Source organism: Halichoerus grypus, chromosome 2, assembly GCF_964656455.1.
Source record: "Halichoerus grypus chromosome 2, mHalGry1.hap1.1, whole genome shotgun sequence".
NCBI lineage: Eukaryota > Metazoa > Chordata > Mammalia > Carnivora > Phocidae > Halichoerus > Halichoerus grypus.
In genome coordinates this window covers 40,567,162-40,587,952 of record NC_135713.1, presented here as the reverse complement: position 1 = coordinate 40,587,952, position 20,791 = coordinate 40,567,162, and the positions used below count along the sequence as shown (strand labels likewise).

The following is a 20,791-nucleotide window of genomic DNA, read 5'->3' as shown; positions in this document are numbered from 1 at the left end:
CGGGAGGTGCTTGCAGGGAGAGGCTGGGTGGGGATGGCTTTCTCACTGGCAGGCAAGGCAGTGTGGGCCAAGTCAGTCAGGGGAAAACAAGAACAGCAGCTTTGATTCCTGGGATGCTCTCTGCCCTCCTCCCCCACCCTGACCTCCCCCACAGGAACCTGTGTATCTCAGTCCTAGAATGTGAGGAATGCGCCAGAGCCTGATAGGCCTGAAGCAATCTGCAGAGAGGCAGGGAGGAGCGCTGCTCCCCAGTCAGAGGCCTGACAGTGTAAGGACTCTGGGTCCTGAGGGCTGGGCTGCCCCTCCCCTCCTCCTTGGGCCTCCTGCGGCAGCCAGATCTCAAAGGCTGCATTGTGCATTGAGCTGGGTTTTGGTCCCTAGTGTGCCAGGGAGGAGGCGGGAGGAGGGACACCGTTGGGAGGCTGTCCCCTTCCAGTGCTTTTCTGGCTGGTGTTCCCAGGGGCCTTGGCCTGGGGAGAATGATGCACACATGGGTGGCTGCTTCTGCATTCCGGGGGAGCCGAGTCTGTCCTGGGGCCCAGGTGAGTTTCCTGGGGGGGCCTTGGCATGTGGAGTCGCTGAGGTGGTTGGTCCAGTGGAGTTGCTCATGGAGTCCAGTGAAGACTCAGGGATCTGCTGGGTTGGGAAAGTTACTTTTCCAAAGACGGGGAGATGGCTCTGCTTTCTGGCCCCCTCTCCTCTTTCCCTCATCCAGTATTTGTCATTCTGGCTTTGTGAAAAGGGAGTAGACCCTGGGAAACTTCTACTTTTCCCGATGAGAGAGACTTTGAGCTCACTCTGTGAGGAGCCAGTGCTGCTCTTGGCTGCTACTCGCAGGGTGTGACTAACCCCTTCCGTCTTTTCTTCCCAGGATCCCCTAGGTCAGGGAGGAACCTCAGGCAGTGAATGCCTCTGGGGCCTGCGGGTGGTCATAAACTTGGCCTTCGTCACTCAACCCTATTTTCATCAGTGTTGCTGTCACTAGAGAAAAACAGGCAATTTCCTGCCTCCTACCTATTACAGTGTGATTTTTCTTTTCTTTTCTTTTCTTTTTTTATGTCAACTTGAGGCCATGGAGACTTGTTGCCCAAGAAATTGTCAAGTCACCTGAGACTTGACATCAGGTGACCCACCATCCCAGTTTGTCTGGGCCTGAAGACTTTCTCAGGATGCAGTCAGTACTGAAACCAGAAGAGTCCTGGCCAACCGGGGTGGTTAGTCACCCTAATGCAAGCTCCTTGCTTCTTTTCAGAACAGGACCGAGGTGGGGCCCTGACATCTGGAGCAGGGCATTTATCAGGATGTGTGACAGCTTTGAGGGAAGGTGGCAGAGTCAGGGAGGACTTGCTTGGGAGATAGGAGAGCACCATGCCAAGGAATCATTCCCAACCCTTGTTAGGATTCCATGTCTTCCTGGAGTTCCATGTGTTTCCTTGGAAGGGGAACTCAGGAGAACCCCTAACGAAGGCAAACAGATTTGCAAATGATGTCCTTGGCACAACCTTTAGCTATGAAAACATTTTGTGTCTCCAGATTTCTAAGATTCTAAGATTTAGAAACTTTTCAGACCCTTTCCCTAAATCATGTTGCCATTGTACCCCACAGGAGCAGATGCTGAATGGAGGGTGGGGGAACATGAAGGACCACTGGTCTACCAGCCAGGGACCTGCATTCTAGATCCAACTCAGTCTACCCTCACTTGGGCAGGCATCATCATGGTGAATCACCTGGTCTTTGAGGCCAAAGTGTCTGGCTTGTTCTTGGTTCTTTGACTTGACTTGAACAATTTACTTACCCTCTCTGTTTCAGTTCCTCCATCTGTAGATTTGTGATATAATTATGCATTGCTCATGGAGTTGTGGTAGGGATTAAGTTTCACACTTAAAACGACCCGGCACACAGTTAATTAAGCACAAGAAATGTCAGCCATATTAATTACATTTCTATGACCCTAGCTTATCAAGCTCTCTCTTTAGGCCTTTGTTTGCTCATCTATAAGATGAGGGATTGTAAGCTTGGCCAGCAGAGGTGCCCTAGGGAGCTCTGCTCCTGCTTTCTGACCCCCCAGCCATAGCTGGAGCAGCTCTGCTTCTGTCTGACATCCTGTCCTCAGCCCAAGATTTCATGTACAAGAGTTCTGTGGCTCCAAACCAACCAGCCAACCAAGCAACACTGAAGAAAGCATCCTCAGAGTTCTTATGACATTATCATCCAGTGATTTTATTGTTTCACCTGATTTGGGGCATCAATAAGTGGTTGGCATCCTGAATCCACTATTTCTCTGAATCAACTTGCCATTTCCTTTACCAAGGCTTTTCATGCCATTTCCCCAAACTGTTTTCTGTGCTTGTCGGCGCCTTTGCCTAGGGAGGATGATATGGGTGTTGTAGGTTTGAGGACCGTTGATACAAACATCCCTTGTTAGGCAACCCTATTTATCCTAGAGAAATGGAACAAAGTATGAGACATATCATGGAGTGACTCCATAGTTCTGTGACTTTGGGCAAACCTCTTATATTCTTTGAACCTCAGTTTTCCTGTCTGTAAACTGGATCTAATGGTACTCTCTATCCCATGGAGTTTTGGGTGAGGATTACATCAGATAATTCATCTCATGGATTTAGCACAGGGTCTGGCTTCTGATAATCCCTCAGTAATTGTGGGTTGTCTTATTGTTCCCTAGTAAAGACTATTCCCTTCTCCCTAATTCCTGGCCCCACTGTGCTCCTGTTTCTGGCTGCTTCTGCCATTACAACTGTTTAAGGAGGAGTCAACAGGGAGGACCAGCAGTCCTCAGGGGTAAGAGAGGCAGGAAAGGAGAAGGCTCTCGGTAGCACTGAGCCCTGGACGGGTGCCTAGCTGGTTTGCCACAGTGTCACACAATGATGAATGTTGGCTCTGGCCACCCCAGGTGACCTGCATTTTCACACATGGGCCCTGCCTGAGCATCTGTTCCATAATATTTCTCATTTGCTCACATAAGTCTCCCCACTGCGCATGGTGAGAGGTGCTGGTTCTGGTTAATTGCCCTCATGTCTGTCTTCCTGGACGCTTGGAGATTCTTGCCACTGTTTAATAAATTATAGTTGCTCACTGAGGATCGCAGAGTAAGTCATGTCAAAGTTCATTGACCTAAAAACTTCTAGCACTGCCCCGTTATCATCAACACGTTCTTGAAGAAATTTGGCAGACTGACACTCTTAAACAGGGGCTGTGAGAGAGAACATTTGCCTATATTGATCATTGGTGTTTTTAACTTTCAACATTTTTGGTAAATGTGAATCATGAGTATAATAATAGGAAATTGAGGGAGAATGCTGGCAATAGTGAATGAGGCCTCATATTTGAACTTTAGAAAGCTTGCGAGGCATTTTGAACTTACTGATAATAGAGAATTTCAGAACAATAAACCCACCATCTAGCTCTAGCACATTTCTACATTCTACCACATCTGCTTCAGAATATCTTTATTTCATTTTCTTAAAGAAAAACAAAACATTGCAGGTGCAAGGAGGGTCCCCCGTAGTTCTCCTCAGTCTCATTTCCCTCCCTCCCTTCCTCCCCAGCATTAATCACTTTCATGAATTCAGTGATTTTGTGCTTTTATTACGTGTTCCTGTGCTCCTAATCATTGCAAAGAATTTTTTTCTGAAGATTTTGATACTAAAACAAAACAGTAGCGTTATGCAACTTGCTTTTTTCCTCTCCCTCCGCATGATGATCGGGGATACATCCACGTAGGTAGATGGAGCCGTGGCTATGATTTAACATCTGTCCTAACAAGGACAGTGTGGGTTTACATCTTAAAACCTGCTGGTGGTGTGACCGTCAGGTCAAAGAAGGAAAAAAAAATATGTAGGTAGAGAAAAAAAGCACGCAGGGAAACACTTCTTCAAGTTTTCTTCTTAAAGTTGGGGTGGAAGGTAGGAACAAGGAGAGCTCACGTCCAACAAGTTGCTGAGAGTGAGATGTTTCCAGATTAGAGACTGCAGACTTCAGAGATCTGAGGTCAGGTTAACGCCGTGGTGGCAGCACAGTCTGCCCCCAGGGATCTGGATGGCCTCTGACTCTGTCGCGCACGTGCTATGTGACCTTGGTAGAATCACTACTCCTTTGTTTCTTCGCAGTAAAATGAGGAGTAGAACGAAATGATCTCTTAAATCCCTTCTATCTATTCATTTTCTGTAATTATTGCCTCTTCCTTATTTTTATCCCTCATACTCAATATGTCAAGATGCTTTCTCTCTTCTAACTTTAAAATACCACGTCATTCACGATATTCCCTCACTTCTCATTTGCCAAAATCACAGCGCACAGTCTCACACTTATACTTCTGGATTGCCAGACGGCTTTTTGGCTGGCCTCCCTGCCTCTCGTCTTTCTTCTCCCCTGTCCTTCTTGTGCCACCCCAGGTAGAATTTCCATTGTTATTAGGCCATTCCCATGCTCGAGAATGCTTCATGGCTCCCTGTTGCTTGCTGTATCTCTTCTAAATTCCTCTGCTTGCCTTGAAATGCCGTCCCTATCCTGACTCTACCGTATTTATCAACTTTAGCCCCGTGATCACTGACCTCTCTGGTACATACAGCCTGGCTTCTGCTGTCTCTGTGTATGCAAAGTTCATTTCCCCTCATCTTGCCGATCTCTTTGCCAGTAATTTTGCTCCCCTCCCTCCCTCCCCCCATATAAATCTACCAAGAAAGTGAAAAAGAAGCCACAGACTCAGGGATAATACATGAAAACCACATATCTGATGCTTGTATCCAGAACATTAAAAAAACAAAAAAACAAAAAAACACCCTGGGACACCTGGGTGGCTCAGTTAGTGAGGCATCTTCCTTCGGCTCAAGTCATGATCCCAGGGTCCCTGGATGGAGTCCCATATCGGGCTCCTTGCTCAGCGGGGAGTCTGCTTCTCCCTCTGCCTGCTCTGCCTGCCACTCGCTCTCTCTCTGACAAATAAATAAATAAAATCTTAAAAAAAGCTCACCCTTATAACTCAGTAATGAGAAGGTAAATAACCTAATTAAATGGAACAAAAGGTTTATAAAGACACTTTCATTCAGAAAATGTATGTGTGGCAAATAAGCACATGAAAAAAATGCTCAACATCATTAGTTATTAAGGAAATGTCAATTGAAACAGTGAGATAAAACTACACACCTATGGAATGGCTAAAATTAAAAAGCCTGATAATATCAGAGGTTGGTGGGGATTTGGAGCAACTGGAAACCAGAACTCTCCTACATTGCTGATGGGAATGCAAAACGTTATAGCTGCTTTGGAAAGCGGTTTGGCAGTTTTTAAAGAAATCTCAATTTTTTTTTAATTAGTAACTTTTTCTCACCCATAATAATAATAATAACAAAAATGATACTAGCTTATACCAAAAGTAATTTATTGATTCATAAATGAAAAGTCCAGGGGTTGTTTGCTTTAGGTATGGCTGGATCAAGATATTCAAATGATGTTATCAGAAAGTTATCTTTCCTAAACTCCTAAACTTTTATTGAGTTGGCCTCAACCTTAGGCAGGCCCTCACCCTGTGGTAGGTCCCCCCATTGCAGGTTGTCATAGTCACAACTCCTAGTGCAATGGAAAGAAATCTCTTCCTGCAGAGTGCTGATGAGGGTCCTAGGACTAGTTCTCATTGGCTTCACCTTGGTTATGTGACCATGGCATAACATAACATGATTGGCTTATGCTTGAGTCCGGTGCCCACTTTTGGAGCTAGGGATGGAGTCAGCCCCACCTGGACTACATGGACTGGGTTTACGTGGCTCATCTGACTAATGAAGAAGCTCAGGGTTGAGTCTGGGACTGTCTAATTGCAGTCTTTTTTCTTAGCCACTTCTCTACCTGCCTTCAGTGTTAGAAAACAAATGTGTGTCTATTACAGGATATTTGGAAAGTGGACAAAAGTAGACAAAAAGATGATGAAAAGTGATTCAGCAGTAACCACTATGAACCTTCTGGTCTATTTCCTTTCAGTCATTAAAGAAATCATACTTTTTTTTAAACATACTTCATTCCATATGATAGCTTTTTGTTGCCTTGATTTGTCTCTAGTCCTTTCTTTAAGGCCCAGCTAAGTCTTCATTCTTTCATATTGAAATACAATCCATGTGCAAAAGAGTTCTGTAAACTATGAATCCCTGTGCAGCTATTAACTGTTCTTCCTATTATGTGGCTCACCCAAATTTTCCAGATCCCTTATTGTGTCTCAAATGGTTGTATTCTGGCTCATGGGTCCCCAGGCAGCTGGTGAATAGGCTCTTTCTACTCCAGAGATTCTCACACTTTAAAGTACAAGAGAAATCCTCAAGATGTTAATTGAAAATGCACATCTCCAGATTCTACCCCTAGATATTTGGATGTGAAGTAGGTAGAGAATGGCTCAAGGAATATTTCTGAATTTTTCTTCTATCAAAATTTACCATTTATACAGAACGACACACAAAATTACATGTGTACAGCTTAGTGAATTTTCACAAGGTGAATATATCCATCTATACTACTTCCTGGGGTCGTCATTCATTTATTCTTATTGCTTTATTGTACTTAATTGTATATACTACCACTTACTTGTCCATTCTTGTGTAGATGGACATTTGGGTTGGTGCCAGGTTTTGGGTGTTGTATTTTGGTGAACACGTATATGTATTCTTTTGAGTATATGCCTAAGAATGGAATTGCTGAATCTTACTGCAGGCATATATTCAGCTTGAACTGATATGTCAAACAGTTTTTCCAAAGTAAAAGTTTTCAAGGCTTATTCTCACACTTTCAGTATATGGGATGGGAGTTCCAGTTGCTTTGTATCCTTATGAACACTTGGCTTTATCTGTCTTTTTTATTTTAGCCAGTCTGTGTGAAGGTGTTCCACTGTGGTTTTAATTTTCATGTACCTGATGAGTTTGAGAAAATTTTCATAAATTTATTGGCCATTTGGATATTGCCTTTGATAAGTGCTTATTCACGGCTTTTATCCATTTTTTCTAGTGGGTTGCCTACTTGTTTCTGAAAGATACGTAGCATTCTTTATATATTCTGGATTTGAATTCTTTACATTCTATACATTCTTTATATTTTCTTCTACTCCAACGCTTACCTTTCACTCTCTTAATTGCATCTTTTGATTAACAAAAGTTCCTACTTTTATCTATTATTTTTTTGTGTGGGTAGCACTTTCCCATCCAGTTTAGGAAATAACTGGCTACCTCAAGTCATGCAGATATTCTTCTCTATTTTTCTTTCCTTTTTTTTACTTTAGAGATTTCATTTATTTATTTGTGTGTGTGTGAGAGAGAGAACACAAGCAGGGGGAGTGGGAGAGGGAGAAGCAGGCTTCCCGCTGAGCAGGGAGCCCGATGCGGGGCTCGATCCCAGGACCCTGGGATCATGACCTGAGCCGAAGAGAGACGCTTCACCGACTGAGCCACCCAGGTGCCCCTCTTCTCTATTTTTCTACAAGTTGGCTAGGACAGACAACTTTTTAAAAACCAGCACCTAGGTAACTCTGATGCAGTCTACAAATTATGTCCCATGAAACATTGTAATCTTCTGCTCTGAATGTCACACATCTTTTCAGAGCTTTGTGCCCTGCCCTCTCCCTCAAAGCAGGGTGGCCATGAACGTCCTCCTTCAAGGTGGGCTTACCTGGTGGGCATTCACCATCCTTAGGCTGTTGTTTCCATGCAGTGTTGCGATAGGGACGCACTCTCGAAGTTTGCGGGGGCCGGATGTGAATGAGTAAATTTGACGGTGTGCCGACTATGGTGGACAGAGAAGGAATGCCGCAGAGGGGCAGCAAACGCTTGGCCCCAGCCCACTGTGGCCACATGAGAATGAGGGCCCCGAACTACAGATCTTCCCGTTTTCAAAGCAAAGCCAAGCATCTGGGTTATGTAAAATATCCCACTTTCTGAGTGATGTCAAGCAACTCAAATTCGAACTTTAAAAATTCACTGCTGGGGAAAAGAAAAAAAGAATAACAAAAAAGAACAAAAAAAAAAAAGAAAAAGAAAAATGATGTTTGTGGGTTTGTGATGGCCTCTGGCCTCTAGCCTATCAGTTTTCAAACTGTCGTAGAGTAGGGAAGGAGGCAGCCACTCCAGGTGAGATCATGGGACCAGCAGGAGCACCCCCCCCCAACCCCGGAGCACATTAGACATGCAGAACCTTAGGCTTTCAACCTACCAAGGCAGGATCTAAATTTTATCAATATCCTCAGGCCATTCATACACACATGAAAGTTTGAGAAGCACCAGTCTAGATGTATGGTTCCCAACACTGGCTCAAATTAGAATCGTTTGGGGAACTTAAAAGAATTTCTATGGCTGGGCTTCACTATGAACCATGTAAATCAGCGTTTCTGGAGATGGGGCCTAGGCGCTGCTATTTTTAAAAAGCAATCTGATTGATTCAAATAGGCAGTCAGAGTTGAGAACCACTAACTTAGATCTGTCTGTCATTTGTGAGTGGGAAAAGTGAAACTTCAGAAAACAGAAGGATGGAATGCCTTGCCCAAGGTCATTAACTAAAGTTGGGAGAATCTTATGTGTGCTCAACCTCTTATCTCATGATTCCCAAGCCAGTGCCCTTTTGCTACAGTTGCCTTTGGTTCCTGGGGGCAGAAGTACAAAATGATCCAGTTCATCAATAGCTCATTACTGCCAGCTTCAGCTAAGCTGCTTTCAACACTGAACCTCTAACAAGACTGGATGACGAGCTGTGAGCTGACGGGCCCCTCCTTCTGCCTATTCAAACCCAAATCCACTTCATTCTCCCTATGCATCACCCCAAAAAGTGTTAACCACTCCTGCTATGAAGAAATGGAAGGTCCTCCATTTGGGTCTCACAATCTCACTGCGTAGGCATGGAGCAGGGAGGGGAGGCACAGACATCTGGCAGCCATGTGAGGATTTGGGGTCAGCATTCATCAACAGTGAGTGGATGGAGTGTGATGGCTGGTCCCTTATCCCTCTTGGGCTGCCTCAGTAGAAGAACAGGTCCACAATGCAAAATGGGTTGGTCTGTTTAACTCTGATCTAGCCTAATTTTACAATCAAAGAACCTGGGAGAATTAAGTGAGGGACTTGCAAACAGTGATTGAGCCAAGGTTCTTAACCCCTCTTTCCAGGCCCATGCAGTGCTTATAGTATTCTGACCCTGTGGTATAGTTCTTGAACAGTTCCATGGTCAAAGGAACAGAGTAACCAAAAGTAATGTGTTACAGACTTGAGTTCTCTTGTTGTATTTTGGGGATACCACGAGGGAGGCCCACATTTCATAGTGATGCTTGTGAAATTTCCTTCTATTCTTTTATATCTACTGCCTCGTGCTTTACAGCTTCTTCTCTCTTTTCAACTCTCTGCCATCAAAATAGCCTCCTCCCTAAGCCTAGCCCGTGCCATGATCTTCTTTCTTCTCCTTTTCGCTCCAGTTTGACAGTGGCAAAGACAGGAACGTTTTGGAGATCTGAGGAGAAGTCCCATAGAGGACTCTTAGGGGCAAACAGTCTGGTGACCATCAGTATATTTCAAGTCCATTACAAGCATGACCAGCCATCTCCCTAATGACGCCACCCTCCCTTGCTCTACTCCAACACTTCTGTTATCTACCCATTGACCTTAAACCTTGCTGCAGTCAGATCTATAATGACATTTTAGGTTCAATGTATATTGAGCATTTTCAGTGTCCTCAGCCGTGGGACTCAGTCTGCCCTGTGGGTGGGACTCTGTCTTATTTATTTATTTTAAATAAAACAAGGATACTCAGCCTACTGCAGAATTGAGATAGCAGGTATGACAGGTCTTTGATAACAGTTGAGTACAAAATAATTATTAGGCAATTGGTGATAGCAGGGAGAATTCTTCCGTGCCACCTGCCCTGGAAAAAAAATTGTCAATTGACAGCAACTTGCAGTCCATGCTTATATCTTGCTTACACTCATACAAATGATCTTTCATTTGATCTCCTCCAGGTAAAGAAACTCCTTCCAAGGATCCAGCCATATCAAGTGAGTTTATAGTCTCATCTGAAGACAAGGAAAGATGTTTCCTGCCACAGAACATGACTCCAGGTATCTAAACCCCAAAGAGAAGCCCTATTTTTTTTTAAGTATTTTTCATGTATAATACCACAGTATCCTCCCTATCTCTCCCATCTGCAGGCTCCCTTCCTTTTATCCTTTCTAGGCACCACCACCAAATGCATCTTTGTAGGCATGACCTTGACTGTGGTATTCACTTGCTTACAAATCTTCCAATGCTCTCCATTGCCTGCAAGATTAAGTTAAAGCTTCTCAGGTGAACACTCAAAGCCCTTCACAATCTGGCACATATTAGGAGCTCCATATATATTTGCTCTACTGAAGAAAGTATATCATCAATTAAATTTTAAGGTGCTGGAGGGCAGAGGTAATTTTTTGGAAGACATATGTATTTATTCTACATGGTATCCTAAAGAGTTATTTGTACATGGCTGGTTTTTCAGAAAATGTTTGGTAAATAAATACACAAATTGTTGAATAAATATGTGGAGGTCACGTTCGTATTCTATATACAGTACCTTAGACATAGCAGGTTCTCAATAATCACTTGTTAAGTAAATGCATAAGTGAATAAAGGGTTGAATATGTGGGGTGAGATGGGCCGAGCAGAAGAGCACCTGTATGAATCTTTCAGAAGCAGAACAAGATTTTGAAATTAACATGAAAGAAATCCTATTCTCAAGACACAACTTTCACAAGGTTCCCGGTAAGAGACCTCAACGGAGCTGGCGAGACGCTGGCAGCAGAGGGTGGTATACCTGGGCTGAACTTTGTGCCAGAAGCTCTGGGGATTAACCCGAAGAAGACCCAGCATCTGTCCTATAGTAACAGGGACCATTTTGGGGGAAATCGTGTGCCAAGCATGTGCTAAATGCTCACCTCTCATTCTCACGTGTGCACCTCTAGGAGGTGCCACCAAACTCCCCATTTCAAAGGTGGCAGAGTCTCAGAGAGGAAGGCAGCCTCCCCACTGCCACATGGCTAGTCTGTGATGAGTCAGGGGTTCAAAACCCCGTCCTTGTTCATAGCCACGATGCTTCATTGCCCCTCCAAACATGTACTTCTCTCGGGCAGACAAACGATAGATTTGTGAAAAAGATTTACATTAAGAATGGTTCAAAGGACATAGACCAGGTAAATGGATGGTGTTTACATGTCATACCAGGTTCTTTCTTTTCCCATTTTCAGATTCGGTCAAACTGCTGGGCTGGCCATGAGAAAAACCTTGCCCTTTCTTGTTCTTATATCAGTCTGCTTCTTTGTCTGTTAGCTTGGGCTGTCCTAAACAAAAGGTGACTCGCCACCTGTTGTTTCTTGAATGCAGTGCAGTCAGCATTTTGCCTTATCAGTGCATGAAGGCCAATGAACAAAGGAGGGGCTGAACTTGTCTGTCTTTTAGCGTTTTCCACCATGATGAAGTCACTGAGTGAGAAGGGAACATTCCACCCCAGCCTCCAATCTCTCCTTTATGCGGAAGAGTCACCAACAAAATCAATCAGATACATTAGCATGATGAAACGACTGGTTTTCAGAAGGACTTAGAAAAAATGTCAGAGTGTATTTCATACTAACACTGGAGTGAACTTGATTTATTCCCTCGTGTGGTCTGCTGAGGGCACTGTAGGATCCCACAGTGGGCCCAGACAGGAGGCTCTGAGTGGCAGCTCTTAACTGTTGAGTTCTCAAAGGCAGTTTGCTTATTTAAATCCAGGTCTTTTGAGTGACAGATCCATGGATTCATATGCTGGACAAGGAGAGCCACCCCGAAGGGGCTGTCATTCACTGGGAGCTATTGTGAGAGATTCTAGAAGGGAGTTTGGATCAGGCTTTGGAAGGACAGGAGAGATGGGTTTGGTGAAAAGGAGTCATAGAACCAGTCAGAGTCAAGGCTGATTACAGGTGTGACAAGATGAGGGCAGGGGGAGCAGTAGAGTTAACAGCTAATGCTTCATGTGTTAATTGAATATTTATTGTGTGGGAGGCACCGAACAAGAAGCTTTAAATGCATAATCTCATTTGTAAGCCTCTTAAAAGCCCCGTGAATTAGGTACTATTCTCATTTTGCTAATGAGAAAAGTCAAGTGTAGAGAGGTCATTAACTGCTCAGCATGGCACAGTGAGCGAGGGCAGAGCCAAGCCTTGAGCCCAGGTCTGTGTGACTCCGCCTCCCTGGGCTTCACCTCCTCCTAGACGTCAGTGTGCTGGTCGCTGAGGCTACCAGACAGAGGGCTGGGTTGGACAGCTGAAGATGGAGGGCTTGGCCGAGGTTAGAACACAGGCCAGGGAGGAAGAGAGTGGAACAAACATCTGCCCGCAGTTCACACCCATGTCAGGTCGGTGGGGTATGTCCTATTGCAGCTGGCCAGAAGCCACAGCATTTTCAGGACTTCTAGGTTAAAAAGGGGCCTTTTAAATGTGGGAGCCCAGGCTGCCTTGTGTTACCACGGCCCAGCAGGAGAGGGGCTGTCTTTAATGGGCTCAGGGATTGGCAAAGTCCCTGGCAAGTTAGGGCTAGAAGAGAGACCTCCATGATTATCCAGTCCAATGCCTGTTTGGTTCATTGTATTTGATAATTATTAACGTGATAGCTACTTACTGTCTAAAGAAGACGTGGCAAAGTGCAATTGTAAGATGAACCTCCTCAGGGTGACCTTTTCCAACAATACTGTCCAAAGGCATACCCCTGCCCCTTGCACTGCTCCATCACGCTGTCTGTTAACCCAATTACATTGCTTTCTTAGCACTTTTCTCCATCCGAAATTATTATGTTCATAGAATTGATTACTTGCAGAGAATACAAGCTCCATGAGAACAGGGACCACCTCTATTTTGTTTCCTGCTGTATCCCAGCACCTGAAACAGCTTTTGCTCATAGTATTGGTTAAATAAACGTGCATTTTGAAGAAATTAAAGATAAACTTTAATACATTAAGCAACTACCCTGGCAAACGTTAATAAACTCATTATTAGAAACAGTTTAGAGAAAATGTATGGTGTATACATAATGCATAAAGTATAGACTATTACATATCATAAATTTGACATATAAGTAATTTCCATATATATGGATAAATTAGTATTTGTTCAAAACTTTCACAAATCATCCACAGGAAGATATATATGTCTAGTTCTTCTTGTTGGCACTGTCACCTCAGTGCCAGGAAGCCTAGGAACATACCTTGTTCAAAGCAGAAATAACAACAGCAACTCCTGGGATTCCGGAACACACCCAGGTTTCAGCCTTTTCTTTCTTTCTTTTTTTTTCTTTTGGGGGACATTTTAAAGGAGGTACCTAGGAGATCTTTAAGATTACTTATAATCTGTAATTAATGAGGACACCAATTTAAGATTTAGGTGTGGGAAACATTGGGGTTCACCTAATTCTTTTTTCTCTTTTGTTGCATTTCCAGCCTGACCTGATTGCATTTCTCTCTGTGTTCTCTTTAAGATCTGACGCTGTCCTTCAGTGTGAAGAGCCGCTCCCGGAGGTGTGTAAATGGCCTCCTGCAGGAAGCGGCCAGGAGGCGGCTCTGGGCCCTGGAGAATGAGGACCAGGAGGTGCGTGCCCTGTTTCAGGTGAGCTGGGGTGGCCGGGTGCAATTCTGAGCCTGCCTTGCGTCCGGCCGCCGCATGGCTCGCCAGCACCTAGGACAGCTCCAGGAACAAAGTAGGCCCTCACGAAAACAGCTGAAGGAAGTAAAGAATGAATGAAAATGTACACATTTGCTGCTCAGCAAGAACAGGCACAACTCAGAAGGGGGCAAACTCTGGAGTTGCAGAGTCAGAGAAAAAACAGTGTCAAATCTGCCACTCATAGCTGTTTGACCTTCTACAAGTGACTCACCTGTGTAGGATGAGAATTGTTATGATTATTTACCTCATGAAGTAGAGCTTAAAAAAAAATGTGGTAAATTGGAATTTTGTTGTTTTTTTCATTGTGATAAAATAGACGTAACATAAATTTTCAACGTTAGTTATTTTCAGTGTACAATTCAGTGGCATCAATGCACTCACATTGTTATTCACCCATCACCACTATCCATTCCAGAACTTTTCATCATCCCAAACTGAAACTCTGTATCTATTATACAATAAGCCCCTCCCATCCCCTTCCTTCACCACTGGTAACCACTAGTATACTTTTTTTTATGTACCCAAATTGCCAATCAAAAATTAATAACTATAAATTTTAGAATGAGAGGAGAAAAAGGCTATCAAGTAAATAAACCAGTTCCTGCTTTCATAGTGGGTAGCTAGTGTCTTCAGTTGTTAAACCAAGGAAGAAGGGTAAGACCAAATTATTTACAGTTTAGGAGAGATTCTTTTTTTTTTTTTTTTTAAGAACTTATCCATTTATCTGACAGAGAAAGCACAAGCAGGAGGAGCGGCAGGTAGAGGGAGAGGGAGAAACAGGCTCCCTGCTGAGCGGGGAGCCTGATGCAGGGCTCTATCCCAGGACCCTGGGATCACAACCCCAGCTGAAGGCAGATGCATAACCGACTGAGCCACCCAGGTGTCCCCTGGGAGGGACTTCTGAAGAGAACCAAAGTCAGAAATGGTTAAAAGTTGTTGCAACTAGAGGGGAGAAAAAGGATATTACTTCATGTAATAAACTATTATGTTCTAGTTATTTTTACAGTCTCTGAATTCATTTGATACAAATTAAAAAGGGAAATATGTTCTATTAATCTGTCATGTAAAAAAAAAAAAAAAAAAGCCTGGTTTGTCGGGAGGAGCCGGCGAGTCGGTATCTGTAGAGAGCTTGGCACTTTGCTTGGGTGGTGGTATGTGCTTCCTAAATAGCAGATAAATTATAAGTAGTAGCGTTCTTTTATTTTTAGTTTCCAGAATTCAGAAACTTGGAGGCATGAGCTGCTAACTAGCACCATCGTTTTTTAAAATTTGAGGCACTTTTGGCGTGGGCAAGAGCTGGGTTTGATTGAGCCAGGTGGTCTGCTGGGCTGAGGGTGGAGCCGGGCCAGCTTGTGTGCGGGAGCAGAGACCTGGAGTCAGCTGGATCTAGGCTCCAGTCAGGGGGGCCATCGCCTACGCTCAGGTCACCTGGGGCAAATTGCTTAACCTGTCCGTGCCTGGTCCTCCTTGACTATAACACATGGATAATGCCATTTTCTATTAAAGCTGAGATGCCGTTTGATTATAAAATGCAGCAATATTTTATATACCTCAAAGAAAGGGAAATAAATGCTGCCAATTAAGTAGGATGCCATGCTTCCTTATCTTTTATTTCAGAAATAATTAAATGTGGTAAAAGTGCATCTTAGAATGGATTAAGTAGTGTAATTGTACTCTCTGCATAGGGTTATTGTGAGTTAAATGAAGCATTGTTCAGAGATTGGTGAAGTGCCTGTCAATTGATGAATCTCCTGGAAATCAGTTTTTATCTAGAACCCCTTCCCTGATAATAGGCTCTGGGGACTCCTGGAGCCTGGTATGGGAGAACCCCAGAGTTATGGCTTTGCTGACCTAGGGGCTCTTCCTTTCTTCCTTCCTCTCTTTCTATCCTCTTCTTCTTTCCACAGGGTTCCCCCAGAGCAGCATTCCAGGGGTTGATCTTTGATCGCAGGACCTGGCCTGGGGGACGAAGGATGTTCTGACCATCACTCATTGTAGTCAACTCTAGAAGCTTGGACAAGCAACAGAGAAAGATTTTAGGGGAAAACCAAGTCTGTACAGTAGGTCAGGCCTATTTTCTCAGGTATTAAAAAAAAAGGGAGCGGGGGAGCATGCAAATTGGCACCACCCAGCCTTTCCGGAGGGCAGTATGGCTCCTGCATTTTAGGATTGAAAATGTGGATATCTGCATTCCCAACTGCACTTCTCAGAATGACTTGTGTCAAAACAATCAAAGATGTGTACAAAGATTGAGGACGTTTATCACAGTAGTGTTTAGGATGGTAAATGAAAATAACTCAATCGTCTAACCATAGGAAATACTAACTAAGGATTATGTTAAGGTAATGATGACATATATAACCATTGAAAATAACGTAAATTGTTTAATGATGTGGAGATGGTTCCCAAAATATTGTTTAGTTTCAAAAGATTGTAGAACAATTTATGTAATGTGATTCTATTTATATAAAAACGGTTACACTGAAACTCCTGCATAGGAAAAAGGATTCAAAGTTAATACACTAAAGTGTTAACACTGATGAGCTCCAGGAGGAGGGACTATGGATGATTTTTGTTTTTGTGTAATTTGCTTTTTCTGTTTGTCATCTTTATAAAAGTAATCATTGGACATAGATTCACAATCAAACTTACTTCCAACGTGCCTTCTCTTATTTATCCTTCACCTTCTCCCATACACCTTTTTTTTTTTTTAAACACAAAAGGTAGAGTTCTTTGCACACAGTTCTGCATGCTGGTTCCTTTCTGTTGCTGCTATTGTTCCATCTAGCGGTGTATGTTTGAAGGCTGCATTAGTGCACAAAGAACTTCCTCATTCTTTTTATGGCTGCATAATATCATAATATTCTATTGCATGGATGAATCGGAATTCATTTTAACCAGTCTATTGGTGGACATTTAGGTTATTTCCTTTTTTTTTCTTTTTCTATTTTTTTTTGTGGTGTAAAAAAACCCAGCGCTACAATCAAGAAAATCACATGAAGCATTTTGCACTTCTCTGAGATTATTAACAGGATGCGGTCATCCCAGGCTGACTCACTGTTCTCTTTACCCAGGACCTCTCAGCCAGGTTGGTGGGCATCCAGTCCCAGAAGGCTCAGTTCCTTATCACCTTCAAGACCGTGGAGGAAATCTGGAAGTTTTCCACCTACTTGAACTTAGGTATGACATGGAGCAGGTGGGTGGAGGAGAACCTACATCTTGGTTCAGCCAATTTGTAAGGGCTTGACATTAGGGAATTGGTCTGGCTCTGATAATTAAAAGACGTAGAGCCCTGACACGGATGGTTAACTTTTGAAATATCAAACTGCCTGGAACTAAATCTAAAGCAAATATTAACTATTACTCTCAAATGCTATGTGCAACATTACTTTGTTTTCAGGGAGAGACTACTTTCTTCAATAATCAATCCATTGGTAAACTGTTCTTGGTGATCACTAAATTTGAAGGACTGGGAGAGATGCAGAATGATGGTTTAAAAAAAAAAAGGAACCAGTCTTGAGTCAGATCAAAGTAGCTGCTCAAAATAGTACAGTTGTGGATACTTTAGCCCATGTTTTTAGAAAAGAGTCAAAGGAAGAGATGGGGCAGTTATCTGCTAAAGGGGACTCGCTTTGCAGGGTTTTCTAGGCAGTGACCTTGTATAGGGGTGGAGGGTCAAGATAGCTCTTGGTTAGAGGGTAGAACTTCTCTCATGGTTATGTTGATTTTCTGCTCATCACACTGTGCATCTCCTTCCACGATCATTTAGAGACCCGTCTTCAATTCAAAGTGTGCTCCATGGACCAGCAGCATCGGCATCACGTGGATCTTGTTAGAAAAGTAGAAACCCAGGGTGCCTGGGTGGCTCAGTCGTTAAGCGTCTGCCTTCGGCTCGGGTCATGGTCCCAGAGTCCTGGGATCGAGTCCCACATCGGGCTCCCTGCTCAGCGGGAAGCCTGCTTCTCCCTCTCCCACTCCCCCTGCTTGTGTTCCTGCTCTCGCTGTCTCTGTCAAATAAATAAATAAAATCTTAAAAAAAAAAAAAAGTAGAAACCCAGGCCCCATCCCAGATCTACTGAACCAGTATCTGTATTTTAATAAGATCCCCAGGTGATTTGTGTACACCTTAAAGTACAAGAAGCACATGAGGCCTAAGTAGAGAGAACAGAGTCAGAGTGGAAAGAAACAGGTTTTTGCATCTTAAGAAAGAGGAAGTCAAAAGAAGCAAAATGTTAACACGAATAATTCACATTTGTAGGCATGTTTGAAATACTATCCATAATTGCAATTTGCTTAGTGTCTAGTCTGGTTTTAACAAGGGAGAACATGCTGGGCGTGAATGATGGAGAGAATCAGAGAAGGGATGGTAAAGTGAATCCCGACTCCTTTGTGGGTCGTGGACACCACCCCCCGCCCCAGCCACTGCTTCATCAAGGGTAGAGGAATTTGAACCTCAAGTCAGGAAAACTTTAAGGGGGGGGACCAGGACCCCCCAGAGTCCAAATTAGAATCTTGGAAATTCCTCTATGGACGTATTAGAAAAAGGTAATTAGATTTGGTCATCTCATTATGCATTTACGGAGACCCATAATGTGCTGAAAGGAGTAAATGTCATTTAAAAATGACTTGTGTTTCCCAACAGATGCTGAGAAGAATCAGTTCACTCTAGAAATTTTCTAGCTACTTCTCTATGCTCTTCTAATTCCAGTTAAATGGGATCAGGTTGGGGATGAAGGTCTGGGACAGAACTTCAGAAAGGAGATTTCTCACCATTTTCTGTGCTCAGCTAATGGCAGAAATCAGTTGTTAAGGAATCATGTTGGCTTGACCTCTTAGGCTATGTGTCTGCATGTCTGGAACATCTCCTCTTTGACCATAAGTACTGGCTCAACTGCAGATTGGTGGAAGATACAGAGATCCAAGTGTCAGTGGATGAGAAACACCTGGAAACAATATACCTGGGACTCCTGATACAGGAAGGTGAGCATGGAGGAGGGGTGGGATGGGTTTTTATCTGGATATTTATTATCAGAGCCCCTGAAATAATTAGGATACAAAGGGAGGCAAAAAAAAAATTTCAAAGGTGAGAATATTCATAAATGACCCCATCTGTTACAATATTACTCCAAACATCTCTCTCAGTTCCACACTGATATCACATGAACAGCTATGTTTGTCAGTCTCACTGATTGTCTGATGTGAGAACCCCTTGGGGAGTTTTTAGAAGATGCCCATGCCAGGGCTCCATCGGGGCCAATTGAATCTCCAGCGATAGGGGCCAGGCTTTGGTATTTTTTGAAAGTTGCCCAGGCAATTCTAACGTGCATTCAAGAGTAAGAATTGCTTTTTAAAATATATGATATCATTTGATTGTGAAATAAAATTGCAAATCTTGCAAAACCTGCAAGATTTCCTGAGATGGAGGCAAACGGTTTTGGGGAACTTCTTGGAGCATAGGCCAATCTATTTACAAGGAAGGATCCGATCTGGGCTACAACCAACCAGCTAATGACCGATGACATCACCGGCACATTGGAAGAGCCAGATTTGCATAGAATATTTTGCAAAAGGATTCTGTTTATGGTCACGTTGCACAAATCACAATTGAAGGAAAGAATTTCATACTGTGCTACTCTAAAATCTAGTTGGAGAAATTATATTCACCCATATCAACTAAATTTATTCTTTGTTTTGGCCCTAAGATTAAGCAGAAGGTTGCAGTTGTAACTCAAGTTCTGTTAAATACATTTTTGTTAAGTTTTGTTTCATTTTTTTTTTCAAGGTGAAGTCCCAATTAAACCTTATTCTCACAAACTACTCTGAGTTTATGGTGTCTAATTTAAGTGAATTCCCGCCCTGTGGGTTTTTTTCCCCTGGTCTAGTTTTTCTGGGATCACAAAGACTTTCTGTGGTGCCTCTCCCTTGGCCGCGTCCTTTACTCCCAGGAAGAAAAGTAGTTGGGCTTCTGGTTAGAAACGTTACACTGTGTGATAATCCCTTTCCACCTACTGCTACTCCTTGGAGGGGCTTTTCTTATTATCCACAGGCCACTTCTTCTGCAGAGCCATGAGCTCCGTGGCTCAGCCAGCTGAGAAGGAAGGGGAGTATTTGACGCTTTGCAAGAAGGAGTTAATCTCCGTGAAGATAGTTGAAGGCGAATCCGAGTGGGAGGGCGTGTCCTTGGTGACGGGTCAGCGGGGACTGGTGCCCCTGTCAGCTCTGGAACCTCTGCCGCTCCCTTTCCACCAGTGAGTAGCCAACTGGATCTTGGGCGTGGGTCCCAGAGCAGACTGAGGTCTGAACAGAACAGAGTAGATAGGCTTGCAAATATGGACATCTACTGTGCTAGGGAGGGAACAAAATCTGTGTGTGTGTGTGTGTGTGTGTTTTGTCTTTTGTTATTTATTTATTTATTTATTTATTTATAAAGATTTCATCCATTTTTTTGACAGAGAGAGACACAGCGAGAGAGGGAACACAAGCAGGGGGAGTGGGAGAGGGAGAAGCAGGCTTCCTGCAGAGCAGGGAGCCCAGTGTGGGTCTCGATCCCAGGACACTGGGATCATGACCTGAGCCGAAGGCAGATGCTTAATGACTGAGCCACCCAGGCGCCCCTATTTATTTATTTTTTTAACAGTCAAAATTTGCACAATGTGGTGAAATCGGAGACAACTCAAAATTTCAGATGGACATTGTACCTAAGAGGAAACCTACTGCCTGGTCTTCAAATGCAGTGTTTCTCAATATGGGGACTGGGGACCATTTGTATCAGAATCACCTGGGATTTATTGCAAGTTCAGCTCGCCTGGCCATCCTCAGACTCTTTTGGGATTAGATTCAGGAATTTGCATTTTATATAAGCTCCCCTTGAATATAAGGGGATGTATTCCATACTTAAGTTTGAGAATCTGGGCCTGAAGGTTTTGTAAACTCAAACATCCAGAGTGCCAATACACATGGTCCCAAGCTGTGGACCCTGTGGTTGGCTCTGGCAGAGAATCTGACAGTGAGAATTGGAAAGAGAGCCTTTGTTAGTTATTTAACCGGCAAACTAATTCAGAGCCAGAAAACATCCTAGGCCTGCTGAACTCCTCTCCTTTTCAC

General features: G+C 43.5%; 1 protein-coding gene across 2 annotated transcripts in view; it reads left to right on the top strand.

Annotated features, from left to right (window-relative positions):
* Positions 1–458: 458 nt before the first annotated feature.
* Positions 459–20,791, top strand: part of SH3TC2 (SH3 domain and tetratricopeptide repeats 2) — a 50,475-nt gene continuing 30,142 nt past the window's right edge. The window contains exons 1-6 of one of the 2 annotated variants that reach the window (XM_036080598.2): positions 459–542; positions 9,986–10,084; positions 13,503–13,630; positions 16,762–16,867; positions 18,524–18,667; positions 19,734–19,935. In XM_036080598.2, the coding sequence (XP_035936491.1) occupies positions 491–542; positions 9,986–10,084; positions 13,503–13,630; positions 16,762–16,867; positions 18,524–18,667; positions 19,734–19,935 (731 nt within the window). In that variant the 5' untranslated portion in view covers positions 459–490. The remainder of the gene's footprint in view (positions 543–9,985; positions 10,085–13,502; positions 13,631–16,761; positions 16,868–18,523; positions 18,668–19,733; positions 19,936–20,791) is intronic. The other variant, XM_036080602.2, reaches the window with a different exon arrangement.